Raw genomic sequence first — 27912 nt, 5'->3', positions numbered from 1 at the left:
TCTGGTTTACCATTCGAACCTTTCAGAGCACTTGAAAAAATAGCAGAGGTTTAAACTTTTTACTTTAATCACTACAGCTTGTTCAGAAGAGCTTTGCCCGGTTGTGGTTCGATGACTTCTTGAGGAATGCAAGGTTTGTATATTATCTTCATCACTCTAAAATAAAACCTGTGAATTTTCATCACTTATCCACTTGATGCACTTGTACATAGTGATTGATCTTGTCTGATTTTACTTGCAGCTCTGTTGATGAGGCTGCTAAACAAAAGCTAGCACCATTTTCCACTCTGACCGGAGATGAAAGCTACCAAAGCCGTGATCTTGAGAAGGTCTGTTTTGACTCCGAGTCCTAACATGCATTTCCAGTCTCTTACATTCTTTTCTTTTACTTTACCTAGACTGTAACCTGCAATACATAGATTCCTGAGATTGGACTCTCTTGTCATGTATCTGCAGGCTGCCCAGCAGGTTTCAAAGCCTTCTTATGATGCAAAGGTGGTACCGGCAACATTAATACCAAAGCAAGTTGGCAACATGTACACTGCATCTATCTATGCGGCATTTGCATCTCTTATTCACAACAAGCATAGCTCATTGGTAAATGCTTAAACTAGTTTTCTTCTGTTCTTTGGCATGACACCTAAATATATGTTAGAATCTTTCTTCTAAACTGCTATCTGTTTTTGTTACTTCCAGGCAGGTCAGCGAGTACTGATGTTCTCATATGGCAGTGGTTTAGCTGCCACTATGTTTTCCTTCCGACTTCGTGGAGGTCAACTTCCGTTTAGCTTGTCAAACATTGCAAATGTCATGAATGTTGGGGAAAAGTTGAAGTCAAGGCATGAGGTATCCTTCTTTCTTCAGTTTTGGTTTACTTCCACTCATGTGATCACTTGAATCCAACTACTTGTGGTTGGCTACTCAAAACTTGCTAATGTTGTTTTTGTTTTTGTTTTTTAAAACTATTTTTGAGTTTTTTTGTTTTTTGTATTCTTTTGTTGAACCTTTTTCATATTTTAATCAAGTTCTTTAACTTTTTACATGCACCTAAAAATTAGAATATTTGTAAAAAAATTTGAAAAAATTCACCAACGTAAAAAAAAAATGTGCTGATTTTTTTTGTTTGTCTTTAGTAAACATTTTTTCACGAACATTTTACTTTGTAGGTGCATTTAAAAAAAAAAAAAAAATTGACTAAACTGTAAAAAAAAGTTTAGTAAAAAAAATTTATTAAAAAAAAACTGAAAAAGAATTTTGGAGATATGAAAACTAAACAACTTTTTAAAATTGCCTTTAACAATTTTGTCATATTTTGATAAGCATGTATTTTCATGCAGTTCCCTCCAGAAAAATTTGTCGAAACAATGAAGCTGATGGAGCATATGTATGGAGGCAAGGACTTTGTTACCAGCAAGGACTGTAGCCTTCTAGCTCCTGGCACCTACTATCTCACCGAAGTTGACTCCATGTACCGAAGATTCTATGCCAAGAAGGCTGGAGCCAACACCACCAGTATTGCTTGTGAGAACGGATCACATGCCAACGGTCACTGATAATTGGCTCGACTATACTGTTTTTTAGACCATGTCGTCAGCGCGGAGATTAGTAACTCTGCTTCCGGAAGTATGTTTTGTGTAGAAAGTGTTACCAGTTTATTTGTTAAGGAATTCATCTCTCTCGACAAATTCCTCAATTTGTATTTCTTAAACCAATTGAGTGGTGATTGTAATATTGTCAAGTGTTTTCTAGATCTAAATGGAAATTTGATTGCGCGCAGCGATGTTATCAAAGAATTTCCAGGTTGGATGTTGTTCATTGACAAGCCAATAAAACTAATGCACATTCCTAACAGTGAGCTTTATTTGATTCAAGTTCGGTAAAAAAAAAAAAAGAAAAAAAAGAGAAAAAAAAGAAAAGAAATTCGTACCATATAAAAACGAAGTCTTTATTGGCATGTTATGAAAGAATTTCCCACAATATCTTTTAATGCTGTGTTTGGTTGGAGGATTTGGAGAGAGATTTAGAAAAGGAAATGGAAAAGGTAAGTGAAATGTGAATATATCATGTCTATATTTTACATAATTGCGCACACTTTTTTCTTTTTCCTTTATAAATTCCTCCCCAAATCTCTTAACCAAACACAACATCAAAGAGCCTGCCAAAGTTTATCACCCGAGAAAGCCAAGAATCCAATACTAAGATACGGGAATATGCTATTTTGGTTTCTTCTTCAGTTATCATTAGACTCTCTCTTCAGTTACTTTTTGGTCAACTTGTGGTGGAGGCATAAAAACAGAAAAAGTACATATAACATGTGCTGAAAAAGTACAGGGGCTACTTAACAAATATTTTCCCTTTCTTTTAGCAATACAACATTTAAAGTCACGATAAATTTATAAAAAATAATATTTGTATGCAGTAGGCAGAGAGATTTAAATTATTAACCTTCTAATGAGATGTAAAAATTTTGGTCAATCACATATTACACTGGAATAATTAAGAATAAAATTTTGTACAAAAAAGTAATGAAAATTTTATTGTGTAATTAGAAAAATACTTTGAATTTGAAATGTGATCAAATTTATAAACGTCTCACACCATATTAAATTTAAATCTACACATTATATTGAGTATTTTGTATCCTACATAGCAATTATGTTTCAATTATTATTTTTATTTCAATTAAGATTTTTCAGAAAAGCATAAATAACCAAACAAAGCGAATTGGATGTAAGTGAATCAGTAAGTTACTGTTAAAAAAAAAAAGCAAATTAGTAAGTAAGATTTTTTTTTTTGAAACCAAATTAGTAAGTTAGATTAAAACAAAAAGATTGTAGTCATTCAACCGATTTAAATTCTAAACTACTTACCTTTTCACTGTCATACATAGACAAATAAACCATGTCATTTTTCAGCATGCATTAGCATTAGCTAAACACTCCAAACTCTGTAGGCAGATTCCTAGACAGCCCAATTTTTGCCGAACTTCTGCAATGTCTTCTCTATTAGACTTGACCCAAAAAGTATAGATTTTGTATGATATTTCATATTTTTGTTGGGCTTAATGTGTTGGAATTGAGAACCCAACCCAGTGTAACTTGTAACTGCACTAATAATAAAATGGGCAAATTACAAACACCCCCTCGAGCTTTGGTAAAAATATAAATTTTTCCTTACGGTTTGAAAAATTACATGCTGCCCCTGAGATTTATATTTTCATAACAAATTGCTATTTGAAGTTTTTATTTTCGTACAGATTCTCTCTAATTTTTTTTTTAATTTGTTATAAAAATTTAACTTTTGAAAATAATTTATAATTTTTTAAACATCAAGAAAAAATTTATATTTTTATCAAATCTGGAAGTGTTTGTAATTTACCCAAATAAAATCAAGATAAAATGCAAGTGTGGAAGATTCTAACTTTGTGCTATTGCATGGACCACCAAGAGTTGAAGGTTTCTCAACCAATCACATCCGTTCATTTGCATCAACAATTTGAAATCTTTTTCAGGACCTTTCCGACACCACTGTGGGAGCTAATTGGTCGACCCCACCCGTCCCTCTCTTCCCCCCACTCCACTGTGGTCCTTCCTCCCCCTCCCTACATGATAGATAGAAAAGGACACCAACACACTAAAACAAAAATGGCCACCATACTCCAGCTCAACACGTGTCACTATTCCATTGTTTCAACACCCAGTATCATGCAAAGTGGACCGTTGATCTTTCCCCCTCCCACGCCCACCACAACCCCCACCCCCACCATACAAAAATTACACACACTCTCTCTCTCCTCTCTCTCTCTCATTTGATTGAAAGATTTAAAAAGAGATTTAAAAAAAAAATATATGTAAGATTAAATAAAATTTAAATATATTTTATTTAAATTTCACTTATTTTTTTTATTTTTCTTTCAAAATCTCTCTTTTAAATTCTCCGAACAAATACACCATAAGTGTGCGCCATCAGAATTGGGTTCTTAAGGTTTGTTTGTTTGTTTGTTTCCAATTATAATTAATTAACCCTTTCTTCGTTCTTCCTTTCTATGGTTAATTCCATGATTCATAATACCACCAACCCACAAAAGTCTCTAACTTCCTCCCCAGTTTTCTTACCCTTTCTCACTTATTTTTCATTTTTATAACCGAATAAGTATCTGGGTGTTTATATTTTTTTGTATTGGCTCACACATGTCGTCGTTTCAAGAGCACGAGTTCGAACCAGACGACGACGGTGGCACCTCCGATCTCAGCACCAGCGCCGGCGAACCAACCACGGCGCCGACCCAACCCGTTTTGAAGGAAGAACCGATTCAGTCCGACCCGGACTCACCGGATCAGAAATCCAACAACAACAACAACCCACAAGCTCAACCGATTGGGATGGTGCCACTGATGCAGATGCAGATGCAGATGCAGCTGCCAATCCACATGCCGATGCCTGTCGCCACCACGGCACGGCGGTCGTCGACCAAGGACCGCCACACGAAGGTTGAGGGACGCGGTCGGAGGATCCGAATACCCGCGACGTGCGCGGCCCGGATCTTTCAGCTGACCCGGGAGCTGGGCCACAAGTCCGACGGCGAGACTGTCCGGTGGCTCCTCCAACACGCCGAGCAATCCATAATCGAAGCCACCGGCACGGGAACCGTCCCCGCCATCGCCGTCTCCGTCGGTGGGACCCTCAAAATACCCACCACTACTTCCACCAAGCAAGACGGCGGCGGCGAAGAAGGAGGAGGTGGTCTCACAAAGAGGAGGCGACGATCTTCGAAAAGCGAGTTTTACGACGTCGCGGCCTCGAACGACGGCGTTTCCCAGGCGGCGGGGCTAGCTCCGATAGGACCCACACCAGTGGCCGCCGCGGCGCCTCAGGGGCTGGTTCCCATTTGGGCAGTGAGCAACGCCGGGATGATGATACCCTCCAACGCCTTCTGGATGATTCCGCCGCCTTCCGCGGCGGCGACACCGGTGGCTCCTGCGGCGACGCCACAGTTATGGACTATATCGCCGTCGGTGACTCCAGTTTTTAACATGTCAGCTAGGCCTATCTCGTCGTTCGTATCGGCGGCGCAGCCTAACGCGTCGGAAGTTAGGGTGGTGCCACCGTCGACGGCGGTGCACGGGAGTGTGATGACGTCGGAGACGGTGGATACGGTGGAAGTAAAGGGGGCGACGAAGAAGTCGAGTATGGCTCCGGCGAGCGTGAGCTCTAGGGGAATCAAAGCTCAGATGTTGAGGGACTTTTCTTTGGAGATTTATGATAAGAAGGAATTGCAGTTTATGGGTAGAGTTGGAAATCAACAAATACAGTTTGGTTCTTCAAAATCATGAAGAGATTGCTCAAACTCTATTCTTACATGCAAAGCAGACCACAAACTTTCTGTCACTCTGTTTTTGATATTCTGTTTTTTGTTCGAAGAGTACTAGGAATTTGCAAATGTAACCTCATGATCTCATGTAATTGTAAATAAACCTTTGTGCTTTAGAAATTTTTTTTTTTCAAATGGAAGTTGAAACAATGTTTCAACATTATGTATGCTAAAATTATAAAAAATAAAATGGTATTTAGACTTTTTATTAGCATTTTAAATTGTTGAGTGTTTAACTCATGCTAGCTTCACTTGTTTGAGAGATCAATTATGGAAATAGGCCTTCCTTTTATATCAATGATAACCCTTGTCATAAAGTAATTCTTAGCTCAATTAAAAAAAGAAAAATACTTGAGACTTCTAAATTGTGAGCTCTAACCTGTGGGCCCCACTGTATGATTTGATATTTTTGCCTTTGTTTTGTTTTTTTTATTTTTTATTTTTTAAGTTGCCATGTCACTAGTGCTCTTATTAGAGCTCTATTATTAGAGCTCTTAATCACCACCCTTAAAAAAAGTACAACATCTACAATTGAGATGAAAAGTATCAGTTAAAATGTGGATAGAAATAAGTAAAGTGAGATTCACTGTTGTTATTTGCTTCTGTTTGGTATAACTGTTAAAACAGATTATAAATTATAATTTAACATATTATAGATTATGATTTTAATCAGAAGCTGTTAATCTGTTTGATGTAACTATTGAATTGTAGATTTAAGTTGCTGAGTAGTGTTTGTTAAATAAATTGTGAAGTAACTTTTTCAATTAACTTTTATTTTTTGTTATTCACTACTTATCTATATTTCTTATAAAAAATAATAATAATATTCTATAGTTCATTTGAGTCTTTTTCTATTTAAAAAAAAAAAGAAAAAAAAATTTAAGAATATAGTCGTAAATTAATGTCCACAGCAAAAACTGATAATTAAAAGTAAGGGGTGAACAGTTTCTCAGAATCAGTTTTTGACTTAAAATAAGTTATTAGAATTAGAAACTGTTTGAAATAAGTTTAACTAAACAGTTTAAAATAACTTTTTAAAATTCAGAAGTCATAAGTTAACTCAAAAAAATCCAAACAAATACTCCTATTGTTAAATGTTTATTGATTAGGGAGTGAAGGGGTACTCTAACAAAAATGTTAAAATGTATCAAGTTATAGTGAGATCTACTTCAATGTATTAAATAAGAAGAATATATAAAAAAAAAGACACATTATTTATGGCGGGACTAAGAAGTTTACAAAAAATTTATTTTGTTATAATCTGATTCTAAGTAATTATGTAACGACACTCACTAATGAGTCGAGACAATCTGAAAGTATGAGCCCCTTCAATTGATGCTGCACAACCTGTACTATTTTTTTTGATATGGGTGGGGTGGGGTCCCTGGTCGATAAAGCAGGAAGCTGGTGGCCCAAAACGTGTGGACCCCACAATTTATTGTTTGGTGCTGGTGGTGGCTCACCACTTGGGCCGTGGACCATTTTTAAAGATGAAGTACGTGGTTTTGTATGCTGATTTGGAGTCTGGTTTTTCAATTATATATGTCTTTTATAATAATTTTGTTGATTTTTTTTTTTAAATCATAGTAAGACAATTTAACAAATTATATAATTCAACTACTCGAGTTAAAATTTATTTAAAATGACACCTTATTTGTCTAATGGTATGTGCCTAACCAAAACTAATATGTAATTTGTCTATATTATTTATTTTTTTATTTTGCTAAGGTAGTAATTATAATATGACTATGAAACACTGAATTTAGATAGAGATTTGAAAAATTATATTCAAATTCATGATTCAAATACAACCTAAATAAACCTTTATTATTGGGCAAACATACCACTAAATTGGTGTTCCAAGAAAATTGAATAGATATTCTATAATTGAATTTTTATTCATTTTCACATAATATAATTTATAATTTAAATCAAATTAAAATTGCTTGATTATAAATGATGAAATAGAATTGTATATATTTTTTAAAAAAGTACATAAAAAAATAGAATTTGATTTAAATCTTAAAATTTTAATTTTTTTAATTTAAATTTGAATGTTTAAAACTTTATAACAATGTATATCATATGTTTGCTTCGGTTTATCGAACTAACGAAAAAAAAAAAAGGATGATTTAGACTTTTTAACATTATTTTATGATTAATTTTGTCCATTTACTCAATTTTGTTTCCCAATCATCTCCCTCTTACAACACAAAATCAACTTCCACCATTTCATTGAACAACCAACTACACGAAAAATGAATAAATAAATAAATTCCATGGTAGTTTTTTTGTTTTAATCCAAATGTCTCCTGCCTAACTCAGTCTAATTAGATTTGAATTACTTAATATCTAGACAATCAAAAATTAATCCGTGAAAGTTTTAAAGTTACCACTTTCCGATGTAACAGAATATCGCATATTAGCCTGTCTTTTCCAAAAAACAACAATCCGACTTTTAGTTGTGTTGACTCCACCAACCCAGTACAAGTAGATGAGTCCAAAATTTTATCATAAAAACACCTTTTATAGATTGTCTAATTATTTATATATGTATAAACACAATATAAAATAAATATATATAGATACACTCACAATTCTCCATATAAAATATAGATGCACAAGCTCTAATTTATATGCACCCACGAACAAATAAAGAGTCTCATATTAAAATGTAATAATAAATTCAGGTAACTCATAACCTTTCACATGAAATATAATTATAACTCACCATAATGCATGCATAATTGGTTACCCTTTCAATTTATCATATTGCATTATTATGCATTTATTAACTATACTTAATTATGTATGTATACACACAAAGAAAATGCTATGAACGTGTGTGAGTCTCACATCTATATGAGAGATTTGGTAAAATATTTAGTAGATTATTTGGAGTCCCTAACATTACTCTACACATAAATATACTATAATGGAAAAAGCTTGGGACCCCCAATTTGGAGACCCTCATGACCTCTAAATATGTGTGATTAGTCCATGTGTGTTTTCGTTTTTCCTCTCTGAGTAGTGATTAAGGCCCCTATCCTCACAAGATCTCTACAAGACCCTCACAAATTTAGACCACTCATGATATGGATCCCATACATACACGAGTATATATGAAGGGTCAGGATCACTTTGGAAGTGTGGGGGTCATCCCCAGGGGCTCCCAAACATTTCTCTTCCTCTCTCTCACATAGGATGATGTGGAGATTGTAGAGTGAATTTTTTGTAAAAATCTCAATCATTATTCTAAACATAAACATAATTTTAATTTTAAAATAACATAAAGTACATATATACACCAACAGTTCCCTTCTACAAAAGCTACAATATACCATGATGTATTTGTTGAAAGGTGACGGAGCCATTAAAATGTATATTAAAAAAAAAACTATAGCCAAATTGATAATGGTTACAACACTATAAACTATGATGGATTTTGAATGAAATTACTTTCAACTGAATGTGAAGCCCATCAAATGATGAAGCGGGGTAGGTGCTGTCACAGCACAACGGCAATTCACAGCGGCACCGTTTTATTTATTTTATTTATAAAAAAAAAAAAATTGAAACACGTGCATGCGTTAAGCTGTGTGGTCTTGTTTTATGTGGAAAAAGTGTAGAACAACACTTTTAAGTTGACTTTGGAAAATTAAGAGAAAATCTATAAACAAAACAAAAAATAAAAAATAATATTTGAAACAATCCATCGTTTTCTGTTGAGTTCAATTGTAGTAAATGGATAGAAGTGAAAAAAATAGAAATAAAATTCACATTTGCTATAAGAAATAATAGGTTTGATTAGTTGAAAAATTAAGTAAAAAATTGTATAGAAATTAAATTTTATAATTATTTTATTTGTCTCAAAATCATCTTTTTTGTAAAATTAAATTTTAGGATAAATTGCACTGATAGTTCTTTTATTTTGTTTTTATGTCATTTTGGTTCATATAATTTTAATTGATTCGATTTTGATTATATATTTTTGACTTTGTTCTAATTTGATTCAGTTCATTATAATTGTTACTTTTTTTTAATGAAAAATGCGTATATGAGCAACATGTATCACGTAAGGACAAATTTATAAACTTTATCAATTTACTGAGTTAATATCAACCAACTTAGTAATCATTTTTGGTCCAAAATCCTAATGTCATTATCAATTAAATCAAATTGACATAAAAATCTAAAAAATTAAGGGTCAAAATTGAGTCAAATTAAAAGTATAGGAACCAATACGACACAAGGGACAAATTTTAGGGACTATCGATGTAATTTACTCTAAATTTTAAAAGAAAACTAATGTTGAAATATAAGCACTTGAAACAAATGATATTTCAATTATATAACATATAACAATCATATAATATAAAAAGTACATGTAGTTACCATACATAACAACTAAATTAAATCAAAATAAAAAAAATTAAGTAGAATTCAAACTATGAATCAACCAACAAATTCAATGTTCAATATCATTCTAAATGCAATTCCTTGTATGGGGACATATTTTTTGAATGACAACACGTGGCCAATGGTGACGCCGAAATGTCAGTTGAGGTGTCACGTGGACTGGTCTTGGTACCGAGGTTTGAGATTTTCAGCAGAGATATCGATATCCGAGATGATCGGATAAGGGACAAGCAGAGTCTTAGAATATGGGAGGACCTTAGTTTAGATAAAGATGAAACTCTTAGGGAGTTTATCCCTGTCTAGCTGAGAGCCCAGGATAAACATTGAGCCTGAGTCCACTTAGATGAGGTTTCTGTAGGGACCAGGTCAGTGTTGGCTATAAAAGCATGGCACCCTCGTGGGTCTAAGGTATGCCTTTGATGGGGATATACAATTATTTCCTGTGAGTTAAGCACAATTAGCTATCTTAGAGAGATATTGATTACTGACTTGATCGTTGAAGTACCCCTGAGTGGACGAACCACTGCCGGATTCTCATCTTCTTGTGCAGGTTGTTGAGCTTAATCTATTCTGTCGGTATTCTCCAATTGAGTTCTCCTTTTGGTTGTGTGGTCAAAAATCAACACCTACAATTTGGCGCCGTCTGTGGGAACGTAAGGAGAATAGATGGCCAACGACGGGCAGAAAGAAAAGATCGGGGATGACATCTCTAGTGGTAATGGCAAGCATACCGACCCAAACATGGAGGAAGAAAACCATGACGAAGGAACATGAGATCAGAATCCCAGGGAGAAAGACTTCGGTCAAGAGGGAGACGCACTGAAGAAAGCAGGCCAAGACGAGTACTACAACGAAACTGACCTCTAGGTATGGAAAGATAGATGCTTGAGGAGGGACAGCGAGATGAAGAGAATGGCAAACAAGTTTGCAGACCTTTAATCGGTTGTCAACTTCATGATGCAGAACAACGTCATGCAGCCACCATTTCCATTGAAGGACACGCCGATTCCAGCGGCCAAGAACGATGCCTAGAAAAGGGGCCAGAAAGCAATCCCAGCAGTCCCTCAGCATGACAAGGTGAATGAATGCTCACATCGGCCTTCATGGGATGCCAGGCAAGCAGAGTCAGTAAGAGGAGAGTCTCAGAATACGCCTCGTACCAAGGGAACTTATGTCAAGGAACATCAGCATGTTCAAGGGAAGAAACTTTGTTTTGACACTGTAAATGAAGAAAAGTCAAAGAGGAGACATAATGACACTAGGAGCAGCGCACCAAAAAGGTTGAAATCCTGTGACAGCTAAGCTCCTAGTCGGACTAAGGAGGATTTAAGGGACTACCTCTAGAGGAAGCGATAGAATGCCGAAGTCATATCACCTGAAAACGCCCATCTCAATAGAATTGGATAGGTTTGAGGCCCCAAAAAAGTTTCATATGCCGAGGTTCCACATTTATGACAGTAAATCTGATCCAAACTTTCACGTCGGCTTATGTCTGAATTCAATGGCCTTGTATACTGAGAACGAACTGTTGCTGTGCAAGGTGTTCCCCTCACCTTTTGGAGAAATTGCATCGGATTGGTTTCACAAGTTGCCGAAAGGAACTGTGAAGAGTTGGGAAGGCCTGGCCGAGATGTTTGTGGTCAGGTTTGTCATGAACAAGTTGCAACCATTAAGGGCAGACTTCCTGATGGCTTTGAAAATTGGCGAGAGTGAGAGCCTCAGGGCTTATGCCAAAAGGTATTATAAGGTGTTCAACCGAATACCATGATATAACCAGGAGTTGGCGGTCGTGTCTTTTAAGAACAGGCTTTAGGATGATTGCATGCTTCGGAAATCACTAGCAAAGACTCTGCCAAAAAGTATAGAGAAGCTCATGTCAAGGATTGAGAAATATGCCAGAGCAGAAGAGGATACGCTGAGAATAAAGGCATCGAAGTAAGAAAAGAGAAACGGCTTGCCAAAGCGAGGCTGAGGTAATACTGGATTTAATAGGCAAGAAACAAATATGAGGGCTACATAGGCAGTCACCACTGTGTTCCGGATCCCGGTTTATAAAGTTCTAGAAAGGATCAGGAACTAGCCGTATTATAGAGCGCCATAGAGGATTTCTGGTAGGGGTGAGCAGCGGATATACCGATCTGCCAAAACCGACCGAACCAAACCGATCCGCCGCATTTTGGACGGATGCGTGATGACGAGCGGACGGTTGCGGATTGATTTTCTCTAATCCGCCAATTTGGCGGATGGATGGCGGATTTGAGGTTTCTTTGGCCGCAACCGAACCGCCAAACCGTGAGCACCCTTACTAATTTATAAGATTTTGTATTTTCAATTTGTTTAAATGTTTTGTTTGTATTTTCAATTGAAAAAGAGTTCAAATATTCTATTGAAAAGAAGTTTTCAATTTGAATATATTTTTTGAATTGAAAAAAAATAAAGGTATTATTTATCTACATTTTTTTGTTTTTAAATCAAACTCTAAAAGTAATAAATAAAAAATATGATATATACTGGTTGGTTTTTGTTTTCAAAAACATATATAAATGTAACAATACAGAGATATACACAATCTTTACTATTGCTCTGTTCATGGTTTTGGTGGTTTGAATTGTTTTTATATTTTAAGAACCACAGATTGTAATACTTTATGTGGATGAGACATACTGTGATTGTAATATGTGGATGAGGTATGCAGTGATTGTGATATTCTAAAGTTTTAAACTTTCTTTCTTTGGATGATGCATGCAGTAATTGTAATACTTTTTTAAGTCATTGACTGTAATACTTTATTTTATTTTTTTTTGAAGAAATGCACAAGTTGAATTATGTTGAAAATTTATAAAATTTCAAATCGCCAAACCGATTCGCATCCATCCGCCAAACCGCCAATCCGCTCAATCCACATCCGCCGGATTAGCGGACGGATGCGGATTGATTTTCTCCAATCCGCCAATCCAGCGGATGGATGACGGATTGGAGGTTCCGCGCCCACCCCTAATTCCTGGAGAATTTATGGGGAGAAGTCTTGGGAAGCATTGTGTATACCAAAATGAGGATAGGCACCTGGCTTAGGGATACAGAGCCCTGAAAACGGTTTTGGAAGATCTGGTCAGACAGGATCACCACTTGAGGGACCTGGTAGATGAGGTTAGAACAAGGGAAGAGTAGGCAAGACTGCCCTAGGCACCAACAGCACCAATTCCACCACCACCACAACAGCAAGCAGATGGACCTCGGGTAATCAATGTGATTCACTCAAGGGTCAATGAGAACAAGGTACGTGGGGAGACTCAGAGGGTGAAACACTTACAACATGTGTATCAGGTCCACCAAAAGAGGCCTAGGACAAACGAGTGCCAGGGACCAATGGTGTCCTTCACTGAAGCAGACCTAGATATGGTGCAATATCCACACAACGATGCTCTGGTAGTGACCCTCAAGATTGGAGAATGCTAGGTAAGGTGCATTCTGATTGACCAAGGTAGCTCTTGTGACATCATGTATGTCAAATGTTACAAGGAGCTCAGCCTTCATCGAGATGATTTGGAACAGTCTAACAGCCTAATGGTCGGGTTCAATGGAACGCCAACATGACCTCTGGGAGTAATAAATTTGGAGGTGCAGGTAGGCACTAAGAAGGTAAGCATATAATTTACAGTAATTGATACCCATCCCCTTACAATGTTATCTTGGGAAGGCCATGATTGCACGCAATGAGGGTTGTTCCATCAACGCTGCACCAATTGTTGTGAGTCCCAATGGAGCATGGAATTGAGGAGGTTAGAGGGGATCAAATGCAGGCAAAGAATTGCTCCATGGAAGCAATGAAATCCACCTACAATGTGTAAGAGGAAGAAATAGTAGAAATTAAGGACGAAGACATGGAAGTCCTAGATGATGTCGGCAAAGAACCAGCTGAGAAGAGTGATGAAGCCTTGAAAAAAATTCTAGTCCTATAAGGGGATGAAAAACGTTTCTTCCATCACGGCTCAAGCTTAGCCGAGGAGGAGGAAAGAGAGTTAGAGGTGTTCTTGCGAGCAAACATAGAGGTGTTTTCCTGGACGCTATACGAAATGGGTGGCATTGACCCCGATGTCACTTGCCATAGACTTAATATAGGCAGGTTGGCTAAACCTATCATTCAGTGAGTAAGGAGGTCGATGTTGGCTCATTTAGAGGCAATAAATGAGGAAGTGGACAAATTGTTGGAAGCCAGGGCTATTCAGGAGGTAAATTACCCAACCTGGTTGTCCAAAACAGTTGTTGTGAAAAAGAAGAATGGGAAGTGGAGGGTCTGCGTGGATTTCACCAGCCTAAACAAGGCTTGTCCCAAAGACAGCTTCCCACTGCCCAAGATTGGTCAGTTAGTAGATGCCATTTCAAGGCATGGAAGGATGAGCTTCCTGGATGCTTATAGGGGATACGACCAGATAGCGATGTATTTCTCTGATAAGGAGAAGAATGCATTTATCACTTCAAAAGGGCTGTACTGCTACAGAGTGATGCCTTTCAGGTTGAAAAATGCAGGAGCGACCTACTAGAGATTGGTGACCAAGATGTTCAAACATCTGATTAGGAAAATAGTAGAAGTGTGCATTGATGACATGGTCTTGAAGACCAAAGAACTTCAGAATCACCTGGCCGACTTGAAGACGGTTTTTGATATCCTGAAAACATATCGGCTCCGACTCAATGCTTCGAAATGCGCATTTGGAGTCGGGTCAAGTAAGTTTGTGGGATACTTGGTTACTAGAAGGGGCATTAAGGCAAGCCCAGATCAAATCAAGACCATCATTGACTTGAAGAGCCCGACATCGGCAAAACAAGTACAGATGTTGACTAGAAGGGCCGCAACCCTGAATAGGTTTATAAGTAGAAGTTTAGATAGTGGACGAAAGAGTGCGAAGGAGTGTGAAGTTGCCTTGGCTGACTTGAAAAAGTACCTGACAACAGCTCCAGTTTTGTCAAATCCAGTGCCTGGAGAAGAACTGTTCTTATACTTAGCAGTTTCAGAGCATGCAATGAGTGCAGTGGTAATCAGAGAAGAGAAAGGAGAACAAATGATAGTATACTATGTAAGTAAAACCCTAGCAAGAGCAGAGACTAGGTACTTACCCATGGAAAAATTGACACTAGCCCTGGTAATGATTTCGAAGAAGCTGAATTACTACTTCCAAGCCCACAAGATTGTGGTATTGACTGAGCATCCTTTGAAGTTCCTGTTGCAGCAAGAAGATCTGATAGGTAGGGTAACCATATGGACAGTAGTGTTGGGCCAATATGACTTGGAATTTAGGCCAAGAACAGCAATTAAGGGCCAAGTTCTGGCCGACTTTGTGGTTGAGTTCACACCTGGTGCCATCCTACGTCGAACTCCGGTGAGCCGTGGCTTGGGGTGCCCAGGGGAGCAGGAAAAAACCCAACTGGGGCCCAAAAACCTCACTCAAGCAAAACAGAAAAAAAAAACCAAAGCCCTGCGACATCTACATCGGTAATTCCTTCCGCCTGTTTGTTGATGGAAGTTCAAACCAGCAAGGAGCAGGGGCAGGAGTAGTGTTAGTATCACCAGATGGGCGAATGTTAGAGCAGTCTATTCATTTAGGGTTTAAGGCCTCAAACAATGAAGCAGAGTACGAGGCGCTGATCGCAGGGTTGAAGTTAGCAGCAGCAATGGAAGCTGATGAGGTGGTAGTCTTCTGTGACTCCCAACTTATTATGAATCAGGTAACAGGCGAGTATGCTGCCCGAGATGAAAGAATGATGGCCTATGCCAAAGAAGTTGTTAAACTGCTAGCATTATTCCAGGATTGTCGGCTACAGCAGGTTAGCCGAGATGATAATAGTCATACCGATGCCTTGGCGAACCTGGCTAGTGCAATAAAATCAGAGGAGGTAAGGATAATAATGGTTGATTATTTGTCAGTCCCAAGTGTGGAACCACAGATCACAGAGTACGAAGCAATGTGTGTAGAGAGGGGTCTAAGTTAGATGGATGCAATAGTGATGTTCCTTAGGGATGATAAGTTGCTAGACGACCGAAAAGAGGCACATAAGACCAGATTAAAGTTGGCCAAGTTCAGCCTAACAGCAGATGGCCACTTCTACAGGAGATCCTTCACTGGTCCCCTTTGTGTGCACCCCACCCAGGTTGAAGACTTCTTGTATGAAATACACGAAGGGGTACGTGGAAGCCATGTTGGGAGCAGATCACTTGCTCATAGGGCCATTACACAGGGGTACTGGTGGCCCTACATACAGAAGGATGCTGAAGCTTACGTCAGAAAGTGCGAAAAATGTCAAAGGTTTGCACCTTTGATACATCAACTAGCAGTAGATTTGAACCTAATATCCAGCCCGTGGCCATTTGCCCAGTGGGGCATGGATCTTGTTAGACAACTTCCCTAAGCAACTGGACAAAGGAAGTTTTTACTGGTAGCAACTGATTACTTCACAAAGTGGGTAGAAGCTAAACTCTTTGCGAAGATTTGAGACATTGATGTGAAGAACTTCATATGGAAGAACATCATCACTAGGTTTGGGATCGCAAGGGCAATAATAGCAGACAATGGTACACAGTTTGACAGTATGCTAATCAAAAGCTTCTGTGCAAAGTACAAAATCAAGAACTACTACTCCACTCCAAGTTTCCCTGAGAGCAATAGTCAAGCGGAAGCATCCAATAAGACTATTTTGGATGGGATCAAGAAGAGGCTAGAGGCAGCAAAAAGGAAGTGGGTGAAAGAGTTGCCCAACGTACTCTAGGCATATTGGACTACGCCGAGAAGGTCAACTGGGGAATCTCCATTTGCCATGGCTTATGGCACTGAAGTAGTTATCCCACTAGAAGTTGGCATCCTTGGGATCAAAACCCAGGGAGTAGAGAATGGGACTAATGAGGCATTCTTAATCTGAGACCTAGACCTGTTGGAGGAAAAAAAAGAGAGAACAGCAATTCAGCTAGGGGCATACCAACAACAACTTGCTAGGGCTTACAACAAGAAGGTCAACCCTAGAGAGTTTAAGGTTGGGGACCTTGTCCTAAGAAAGGTCATCAGCAACAAGAAGGACCCCAGGGAAGGAAAACTTGGCCCAAACTGAGATGGGCCTTATAGAATCATCTCGGTTGCCGGCAATGGAGCATATCGGCTTGAAGACACTGAGGGTAAAAAGTTACCAAGACCTTGGAACACTTGCAACTTGAAGTTTTTTTATCATTAGCTTTTTATTTTTTCAAAGTTTATGTCATAATTTTATTAGCTGAAGTAATAATATAATTATAGTTTAATTTTGAAATTTGTGTGGTAGGACCGATCAATCCTATGGCGATGTTTCCGAATGAAACATGACAAATGACTTAAACTTATTATATGGCAGAGTTGACTTATACTTACATATAATAGAGTTGAACTAAGTGAGTGATATTTCCGATTGAAACATGATGAATGACTTAGACTTATTATATAGCAGAGTTGAAATATACTTGCATGTAATAAAGTTGAACTAAATTGGCGATTTTTCGATTGAAACATGATGAATGACTTAGACTTATTTTATGGCAGAGTCGAATTATACTTGCATATAATAGAGTTGAACTAAGTTGGCGATGTTTCCGATTGAAACATGACGAATGACTTAGACTTATTATATAGCAGAGTTGAATTACATTTGCATATAATAGAGTTGAACTAAGTTGGCGATGCTTCCAATTGAAACATGACCAATAACTTAGATTTATTATATAGAAGAGTTAAATTATACTTGCATATAGTAGAGTTGAACTAAGTTGAATTAAACGTGACTCACCATGTCGGCAGAGTTAAATCCAAAATGGAACTAAGTGTGCTTTAGTTGGATTAACAAAGAAACCAAGGTTGAATACCTCGGCTAATCTTTGTTTGAATCTAACTTTGGCGAAATACTATAAACACATATTGTGAACTTAAGTGGAATTTATGTTCACATTAGGGGGCAGGGAGCTGGAATGATGAATAAACTTAAGAGCTTGGACTTGTTGAAATTTCAGAAAAATTTACAAGTCGAAGTTAGCCGAGGTAATAATGAAAGAAGTATCCAAGGTGCTTATTACCCGAGATAACCAACCAGGTTGCCAAGCTTGGAAGGGTTAAAAGGGTGAAGTCTTGATAGAAGACAGTAAGTGGAAGTAAAGAAGTAGGTATACTAAATAAAGTTTAAAGAAACAACACTTGTAAAAATGTTTTGAGGCATTTTTAAGCGTTAGCTTAGGCATCCCAGTTGTTGGCGGAGACAAAAAGTCAGGGTATATCCGAGATATTTTGTCCCGAAGTGATTGCATAGTTAAGGTGTACTTTGAAGAATTAGAAAAATATTCTAAGTATAAGGAAACATATAAACATACACGACATTAAGAGGAAAGCAGTACAACATATAGCCAAAGGAAAGTATGCATTCATAGAAGAAACTATGTCAAAGTTAAAGGCACTTCGGCTTGACCAAGGAAACTACTTGTTCGAATTACAAATGGGCACATCGGCCAAAAGAAAAGCTTAGATAGCAAAATATTATGACTGTCCAAAAAGAAAAAGTACAAAAAGAGGGAAGATCCTAAGTTCATTCATCTCCGACATTTTCCTTAGTCTGCCCTGCTTCGGCAATTGACGTTGAATCAGCTTCAGTAGGCAGCTGGGTAGATCTCTCAGCTTGGACCTCGGCATCGATCTCGTGTAGGGTCTCATCCAAACTCTTGTTGGCAGTCTCGATCTTGGCCTTAGAAGTGGTCTTCTGGACCTCATCCTCATCATCCTGAGTCAAGTCTAGGACTTGCTCATTCAGAGTTAGGGATTTGTCCCCAGTAAAACCTTTGGCACCGGTGTCAACCTCAGCTTCTTCATCCCCCTCAGCCTTATCCTCGGATTGGCTTGGAGGGAGAGAAAATAGCATGATAAGTCAGCTTTCTTCCTAGAGGGGCGAGTCGTCAGGGATGGCCAACTCCTTCAAAGTAGCTATCTAACCAAGGATGTAACCCTTGTTGCATGCTTGTTTGACTTACTTTTTATACTCATCACGGACGTCGGTCGCCCCTTCGGTATAGGCCTTCTCATCCGCCTCCTTTATCTCAGCAGCCTTGGTGGTAAGCGTTGCCTGTAGTTCTGTTTAGGCTTGGGCCTCATTTTCTTTGGCTTCTTTTGCCTCGACCTAGGTTACCTCGGCAACATTTTCCGCAGCCTCGGCACGATCCTCGACTTTGCTCTAGGCCAGTTGGGCAGTTTTGTCCTGGTCCTGTAAGCTTCGGATGCGAGCCTCGGCTTTGTTTAGTGAAGAAAAGAGCTTGGCTACCTCTTTTGTTTTATGGGTCAGTTCTTTTTTGAACTCATCAGTTTTGATTGCAAGGGAGTGACCTTGCTGGATAGCCTGCAAAGATGAGAAGAAAATTTGTTAAGTATGAGAACCATTGTTGAAATTAAACTAAAAGTTACAAGTGTTGAGACTTACCAAAACACAGTGCTGCAACATCATCGTGTAGTTTTCGTACTCAAAAGCTCAGCCATCCGATTGATGTCGGCTGGAAGTAGAATGGCGGTGGAAATGGTGGCACCGACTTCCAGACTATTAAGAGCACTGTCCCTAGCTAGAAGAGGTCGGTCTCCGACCATGACCGATGGGATCCAAGGAGCGCCGGCATGAAAAATAGAGGGTTCAGGCTCAGAAGAACCCCCAGACTTTGGCTTTTTGGATCTCGGTTGATCAGAAGCCTCGGCCTCGGCAAGCCTCTTCTCGGCAAATGTAAACTTCTATATTTTACTCAATTTTGAAATTGGCACTGTGTCCTTTGATTCCACCTCAGTGGCCTTGGGTTTGGCCTTGGCCCTTTTTTACCCTTTTTACCTTGGGTTTTGGCTGAGATTGGGAAGGAGAGGAGGAATGGACTGACACCACACTAGGAATGTCGGTAAACAGATCGTTCGGAATGATTTTTGCGCAGGCCATTTCTTCGGTGGTAGCGGCAACGGTGAATTTGGTACCAAAGCGGATTGTTGGAAGTGCAGTGGATGGGTTTATTAGATCGTAAGCCGACGCTTCAGAGTTTTGACATTTGCGGCTACAAGTTCTGCTTGCTGGTACGTTTGGTAGAGCTCGGCGTCAGCACTGGCGCTGAGCTAGAGGAATCAACTGAGGGGCAGAAGTGGATGGCTGATTAATTAGGTCAGAGGTGGAGCCTGATCTAGCCTTAGAAATGAGGCTGTTGGAGGAGTTGATGAAGAAGGTGGAGTTTTGCTTTTTTTGGAGACGTCAGGCAGAGGACTCCTATACGTGGGGACGAAGTGTAGCACGTAGTAAGGACCTTGCTTGGCACGTAGTATTGGCGAAAGTCCTTTTCGGGCTGAGGAAGGGTAGCAAAAACACAAAGAGGACATTAGAAACAGAAAGATAAACAAGTAAGGCAACAGTGAAAGGGACTTTGGGAGGGGACTAGGTCCTTACCCTTGTCATCCCTAAAAACTTTGTGGCGTAGCAGGAAGAGGTGGAGTTCATTATCTGGCGCGAACTTCCAATTACCCGAGACAATTAGGTAGTCGTCTGCAGCGCCCTTATTAGAATCTGAGATGTCAACTATCAACTTGTATTGTGTAGATCTTAGCTTAAGGTAGTAGGTGTAGCCTTTGGGAGTTTTTAAACTACACATGGTGTAGCAATACTAGATATCATTGAGGGTGATTCTGGTATTTTGCCGACATGCCAGTTCGGCAATGCCATTGATGATCCTAAAAGAGTTAACGGCTAGTTGCATGGGATTGAATTTATAGTAGTGGAGGACTTACCTAAAGAGGATATCTAGGGGAAACACAACTCCTCCTTCAACAATAGAAACGACTGGGAATGATATGTAATTCTGGCTAGGCATAATTGAATCATCCTTTCCAGCCAATCTCAGATGGACATCGGCCGAGATAGAAAACTCTTGCTGGAAGTACTCTAGTTTGGTTGGCCTATCTACTCTCCACTTGAACATACCCATGATGTCAGCTAGGTGAAGATTGGTGTAAAATTTCAGAAAGAAATGGTTGATATGGGTTTAAGGACCTCGGCTAAACCCTAAATTGGCACTAGAGCAAGGGTTTTTGCAGATTTAAGGGGAGTTTTGTTTTAGTTTTTCCTAAGTATTTGGTTTCTAGGCAAATCCCACACCTATGATCTATGCAAATAAACAAAGATTCGAAGGCAAGATCTGGAAACAGAGTAAAAAGACCAGACAAGAAATATAATTCAGAAATCAAGATTGAAGCAAAAAACAAATATACACACCCAAAACTTTCATTCACTGGGTGAGTGTATGGAAAACAGTACACAGATTCAAGATCCGAAAAACAGAAGTGATGACCAGAACATGAAAATGGAAATGGCACACAACAAACAAGTCTAAATGCAAGGCAACAATAGACAATACGCACAGATAACAAATTTGAAACAAATCAAAAATAAGAAAACTGAAATTACAAAGAAAGAAGTTGCGTAACTTACTGAATAGGGTCGAGAACAAGAACACCGAGGTAAGGTGCGCCGGAGTCAGATAATGCCTTAGATCGAGATGGAGTAATAGAGGATTTGCTAGAAAAGGCAGTTGCAGAGATTTGGGGTTCGAAAATGAAGGTTTTTTAGAGAGAGTGTTTGAGTGCGAAGAAAGAATGAGAGAGAATGCGAAGTGAGAAAACGAAGAGAGAGAAAGAGGGTTTTTGTTAAAAACTGAAAAGGCGACAAAAGGAAATGAATACGCGTTGAATGGCGTGTTTGTCAAGTGGCATGCGCAGAAGCGACGCGACCTGTTAGCGCGTGTCAGGTACGAACCAATGAGAAAAGGACCCATGGAGGAAACAGTTGAAAAAATTGTGCGTGACAGCTCATGAGCCGATAAAACTCTTGGAGTTCTTGATTTAATGAAGCAAAAACCTCTGACTTGATCGTGGAGCACAATTTGCTATCTTAGAGAGATATTGATTACTGACTTGATCGTTGGAGTGCCCCTGGATAAACGAACCACCGCCGGATTCTCATTTTCTTCTGCAGGTTGTTGAACTTAATATATTCTATCGGTGTTCTCCAGCTGAGTTTTGCTTTTGGTTGTGTGGTAAAAAATTAACACTCACACCTTCACATACCAAATGATTCAAAATTCAAATTTCAAAATTATTAAAATGAGTAAACAATAATATGATTGAGCCTAATATTTCTGAAAAGTAAAAATTACAATAATGATAAGGCAATAGTTACATATTAGTCAAATGTCATATCTTTCAATTTTGTGGGGATGGTTGTAAATTGCTAAAGAAACTAAAAAATTTATCCTTGTCCAAACTTGACGAAGTCTCCATGGAAATTTGCACGGTTGAATCAATTGAAATTTCTTGAAAAAAAAAAAAATTATAAGAAAATGTATTAGAATAAAATTTATTAACTATTTTTTAAAATTAAAATTTATTAAATACTTGAGAAATTAGTGCACTACATCATAAATTTTAATTATTTATTTATTTATTTTTGTTTTGTTTGTAACAACTTCTTATTTTTTTAAAATCAACCTAAAGGTTTTGTTCTACACTTTTGTCACCTAAAACAAGACCGCGGCTTAACCCATGCACGTGTTTAAAAAAAATTTATTTTATTTTATTTTATATATTAAACAAAACGGTGTCGTTGTGCTGTCAGAACTCCATACTATAACAACACCTACCCCACTTGATGTGAGGATCCTAAGTGTGGTATTGTTGGCTACATATTTTATATAGGCCAATCACAGTTCAACATGTGGCAGGATGAGGGCAATACAGGAAGACAATTCAAATCTTCAATCGTAATCGCACACGTGGTAATTAGTATTGGTTATTATAGATCTGCGTAGCACTGGATTAGCAAAGAGATGCAAGATGACGTGACTTTAACGGTTACTCATATATTTAAATTCAAAATCAAGAGGGAAGCCTAACTGTAGATATGACATAGTGGAGCTAACTGTGAGGAAACATGATTAGCGATCATGGAGGGATGGTTCGATGGTTAGAAATTCATTTCGATGGTTGTCATTGAAAAGTATAAATAGCAGAGAAAGACCTAGAAAAAGCCCCAGACTGAGATAAAAAAAACCAGTTTTATTTACTTTATTTCCCTTCCAGTTTTTACATTTATTATTCTTTACATTTTTGTACTTCAAATTCCTGCACTGCACTTCGTTTATAAGAGTAGTTTCAAGTAGTTTGTTATTGTAAACCTCTACGAGGCTGATTTGGATCATTGTAAGTCTTCCATTTTACTTAATGAAATGGTACAATTGTTCTTCATTCAATCGTTGTTTGCTTAATTCTCCTAAACAAAGCCACCTGTAAAAGTCTTCTTCATTGAGGCTGAAAGAACTAAAACACAATCGTCTGATAATTGGTTGGCAATTAATATTCTGTAAGGACTGATTGATCCTTGTTGGCACGCTCAAAATTACAATAATAACCTTCGAAAGCCAAAAAATCCAACATATATTTTTGGCCTGCCCAGCGGGAACAATTGAAATGGCTAGACGTAGAAGACAAGGAGAAATGAATGCTTAGAAGAAGGCGTGGAAGAAGAGGTAGAAATACCTAATCCAGAGGAAAATGTGATAACACATCCTGTGGAAGTACCTGTTTTATCAGAACCTATGGTCGAACAGACCAGCACTTCGGAGCAAGTGCCACATGTTCAAACTATTGGACGAGGCCAAGGAATTGGACCATCCACTGTTCTATCTACTCAGCCAATGAATCCATGGGGAGGCCTAGTAGATGCCATGGGACAGCAGTTAATGAACACAATGGAAAGATGGGCAACATCCTTTATGGATCGAATGAATACTCATCAACCAACTAACGCAAGGCACATAGAGGAAATTTCAAATGTCCCTTGGCAAAGATTGGTTAGAGATAAACAGCCTATGCAGAATGATGGACAAACTAATGGTCAAACTAGTTGCCAAAACTATGAAAGACCATCACCCCAGTCTTGGTATGAGCCTCTTTCGAGGCTTGTGGCAAATCAAAATGCCTCATTACTTAACAATGAAACCATGCAAATTGGTGGATCCGGGCCAACACAAGAAAATGGCATAAGGATGCTTCCAAATCCCATGTTCGAAGCCATACCTGGCACAAGGGGATTCACCAATCCTTTGTTTGAATTTGTACCCAGGGGGTTGGAAGGGTTTTCTGCGACTGGAAGAGACACAACACCTGTTCCAGCACCTTTCGCATGTCCTTTCGCAGGACAAGCTCAGAGGGGTTACACATACCCTTAACAGCAGCCAGCACCACAAGGACAACCAGTCCTAAATATGCCACCTTATGGACTAAGAGGACCTCAGGCACAAGCTTGTCTACCAAATCCTGTGTTTGTTCCTCCAGTAGTGGTTCAACAAGCACAAAATATGGTTCATAGGGACCAAATTGCTGATATTGTTGGAGAAATGTGTGGACCGATGGCTTGGGGGGTTCAAACTCCTGTGTACAAGAAGCCATATCCAGAATGGATAGATAGGGTAGATGAATACCTAAGAGGGTTTAGGATACCACGCTTTGCTTTTTTTTATGGGAATAAAAACCAGTCAATGGTAGAGCATATTGCTAGGTTCGCTGCTTAATGTGGTGAATTTACTAATAATGATTACATGAAGTTAAGACTGTTCCCAAATTCTCTAATTGGGGCAGCTTTTGTATGGTATATTAACCTTACACCTGGCTCTATCCAAACTTGGCAACAAATGGAAGAGGCATTTCATGCCCAATTCTTCTAAATGGAGCCAGAAGTTTCCATGGCAGACTTGGCAAGGTTGAGTCAAAGGCCTGATGAGAAGGCTACTCAATTTATTGCCAGATTCAAAAGAGCACGAAATAAATGTAGGATCATCCTACCAGAGCTTGAATTCGTGAGATTGGCTCAAAATGGTTTAGAATTTAGGCTTCGAAAGAAGTTTGACTCAACTGAATTTAGAGACTTAGTGAAACTAACCTATAAGGTGTCTAGGTATGAAGCATTACTAGAGGAAGAACAAGATTAAAGTAATGCATCATACAAGACGTATTATAGAGATCCTAATTATGAGATTGATGTAGCAGAGATTGTAGGGAAAGAACCTGTGATTTGTGAGGCATTGATTCATAAAGACACAACAATTAACCAGAAGTTTAAAAAGAAAGACCTTCATAGGAAATACTCTTTTGATTTAACAAAGACAGATGACATTTTTGATCATTTGCTTGCGGCAAACTTCCTGAAGTTACCAAAAGGAGTCAAAATTCTATCTCCAGAGGAACTTAAAGGAAAAGTGTATTGTAAATCGCATAATTCTTGGTCTCACTTAACTAAAAACTGTATTGTTTTTCGAGACAGAATCCAAGAGCAGATTCGAAAGAGGAGTTTAAAATTCCCAGCTAAAGCAGAAAAGGCCATGGGGATTGACACTAATCCATTCCCATAAATTGGAGAAGTTGCAGCCAATGTTATTGTGCCAGACTTCTAGAACTTATCCTTGAAGGAATTGGAAGAGGTTAATGTGCAAATGCACGTTGCCAGCCAGACTACTGTCAAGAAAGATGCTAGAAGTTTACTAGTTGTTGGACAGGGCTTTGCAGACCAAAGGGAAGACTCTAATGAGGAGGCACTGGATAATGATTCTTTAGAGACAGCAGTCATGTAAAGAATGTGTCCCAGGTACAGGTTGAGCTACAAGTGGTTGAAAGGGCTTTCGATTGATGGGAAGCAGTATTACAAGGATGTGCAGAGGTGTCCTAAACCAACCAGTGCCTATAACAAAAGGCCATATCCAACTAGTACTAGGCAGCAATTATTCATGGCTGACCCAACAGCCAATAGAGTGCATTCCAAGGGCAAGAGACCTCTACATGAGTTCAGACCACCCAACTATTACAGAATGGATGTCAATCATCCTGAAAGGAGACCTGAAGTGGGCTCAAGTTATGGGATCAAAGCCAGAGATTGGCCCCTTAGACCAGCCTCACAAAGGATGAAAAAGTGGCCACCTTCATCGAAGGCCTGAATTAGGCCCAAAACAAGGAGTCAGGGCCAAGTAGTGACCTTCATAAGCTTCGAAGCTGGCTCCAAAGGACGGAAGAGACAGTTCGACAACTGAGTTAGTGGGTTTATGGATACCTGGAGTTCTAGATTGGTTTGTTACGCAGAACAAACCTAAGGAAATACCTACCCAAAGAAATATTATTGGAAACCAGGGTAAGATGGTCAAACCTCCCTTGGTGGCTCCAAATAATTGGGTGTTACTAAAGCATCCAAAAACAAAGGAACCAAACATGGTCCTAGTGATTTCTAGATCCCAAAGGAGGAAGATCCAACGAAGGTATACTCAGTACCAGAAGGACTTGAAAGAAAGTGGAGAAAGCTCTTCATTGGTCCAGTCAAAGGGCCAGACAGAGGGAATGAAGAGTCCAAAGTTAGATCATAGTCCAAAATTGACTCCTCAAGACAAAAGGAGTTGCAGCAGAGAGCAATTGGCCAAAGTTCACTCCGAACTAAAAGCCAAAGAAAGATCTAGTTTAGCAGGATTGGAAAGGGCTTTGATAGAAAGCGATAGTGAGACAGAGGGAGAAGTTGGCCTAGGCCAAAGGAAGGAGATAGTTGAGGAGAAAATGTTTGAAGCCTTCATGGTTGAACAGACATTTTTGGTTGAAAAATCAGCAGAAACAGACCATTCGAAAAAAGTCACTAGTGTTGAAGTGCCAGAATGCAGCATAGAAGATACCTCTGAAGTAATTGAACAAGTTGGCCAGGAAAAGAAGTAGGTACAACCAGTCATCCAATTTGGCTCGTTTCCTCCAGTGTTAGTGAATATGGTGCATATACTACCACAAGAGTCCCAAGTTGAAGATGAAAACCAAGAAGGTCAGGAGATTGACCTAATTCCAATTTCTAGTGAAGACTCGCAAGTGAGTATGGTGCAAGACGAAACAGAAGTGGCCACACCAATGGAAACTAGAGACGAGAGTGAGGAAGAGATGAGTATTAACCTCTCATATCCATTTGAGTATCCCACGACATCCATGACACAACATATCAAACCCTTGTATATCAAGACCTTCTTCGATGGGATATAGATGAACCGGGTATTGGTAGATAATGAGGCATCAGTAAACCTGCTTCCGAAATCTTCTTTGAAGAAACTAGGAAAGAGGAACCCTAGACTAATTCCAACCAGTACAACCATTGCTGGTTTCGTTGGAGACAAACAGATGACTCAAGGGATTTTGCCCATCAACCTGAGTATGGGAACCAGGGACTGCATGACGGCATTCTTCGTTATCGACAGCAATGCTAAGTATAATGCTCTACTTGGTAGGGATTGGATTCACACCAACAAATGTGTGCCTTCCTCTCTACATCAGACGATAATGATGGCCTTGTGCAATGGAGAGACAGAGGAGATCAATGCAGATCCTCAACCCTTCATAACTTGTGCAGATTTTGTAGAGGCCAAATTGTATACTGAAGGAGTGACACCACTCAGTATATTGAGAAAGCCTAATAGATCAGCCGAAGTGACGACTGATGAGGAATTAGCACACCTGAAGCACTTAGTCCAGGAAAGTGCTGATGAAGAGTTTGTCGCCAAGGATGACAATGATGCCTGGTTGTAGGCAAAGAGATGAAACTCAGGAGGCCAGATCTTTGGTTTTAATTAAGTTCTCAGTATTAGACGTAAAATCAATAGTCTAGAAGGTGCAAGAGTAAGAGAAAGAAGCCATGATAATTGGCTGCAAGCAGGAGCAGCAACAGGTCAAATTTTTGGCCTTGGACAAATACTGTGCTTTGGACATTGAAACAAAAGTCTAAGAGATACAGGAAGAAGAAGCCTTATGGACATACTTTGTCTATGAGGAGGAGGGTAAAGATGTTGAATCAAAGAAACTGGAAGCAGGACAAAGCAAGGAGATTGCTTCGAAGTCAGAAGAAATCAAAAAAGGAGCATCAGTGAGTTCTCAGATACAAGACCCCTTGGAAGAAGTTAAACTAGGGGAAGGTTCTACACAGCAACCCACCTATATTAGTGCTTGGTTAAGTGCTCTTGACAGGGACCAGTTGTTGGTAGTCTTGAAGTG

General features: G+C 38.8%; 2 protein-coding genes across 2 annotated transcripts in view; both read left to right on the top strand.

The window, feature by feature from the left end:
- LOC114298301 (hydroxymethylglutaryl-CoA synthase) overlaps positions 1-1793 on the top strand; it is a 7390-nt gene extending 5597 nt beyond the window's left edge. The window contains exons 8-12 of the mRNA XM_028242844.2: positions 78-133; positions 242-329; positions 457-597; positions 697-846; positions 1338-1793. Of these exons, the coding sequence (XP_028098645.2) occupies positions 78-133; positions 242-329; positions 457-597; positions 697-846; positions 1338-1553 (651 nt within the window). The 3' untranslated portion in view covers positions 1554-1793. The remainder of the gene's footprint in view (positions 1-77; positions 134-241; positions 330-456; positions 598-696; positions 847-1337) is intronic.
- Positions 1794-3762: 1969 nt separating this feature from the next.
- LOC114298295 (transcription factor TCP19) lies at positions 3763-5585 on the top strand. The gene has a single exon (XM_028242837.2). It carries the CDS (start codon positions 4191-4193, stop codon positions 5331-5333), a length of 1143 nt encoding a protein of 380 aa, XP_028098638.2. The 5' UTR covers positions 3763-4190; the 3' UTR covers positions 5334-5585.
- The last annotated feature ends 22327 nt before the right edge of the window (positions 5586-27912 follow it).

The sequence above is a fragment of the Camellia sinensis genome, chromosome 13 (assembly GCF_055761805.1).
Source record: "Camellia sinensis isolate YWXY chromosome 13, ASM5576180v1, whole genome shotgun sequence".
Taxonomy (NCBI): domain Eukaryota; kingdom Viridiplantae; phylum Streptophyta; class Magnoliopsida; order Ericales; family Theaceae; genus Camellia; species Camellia sinensis.
This window is presented reverse-complemented; position numbering and strand designations above follow the sequence as displayed.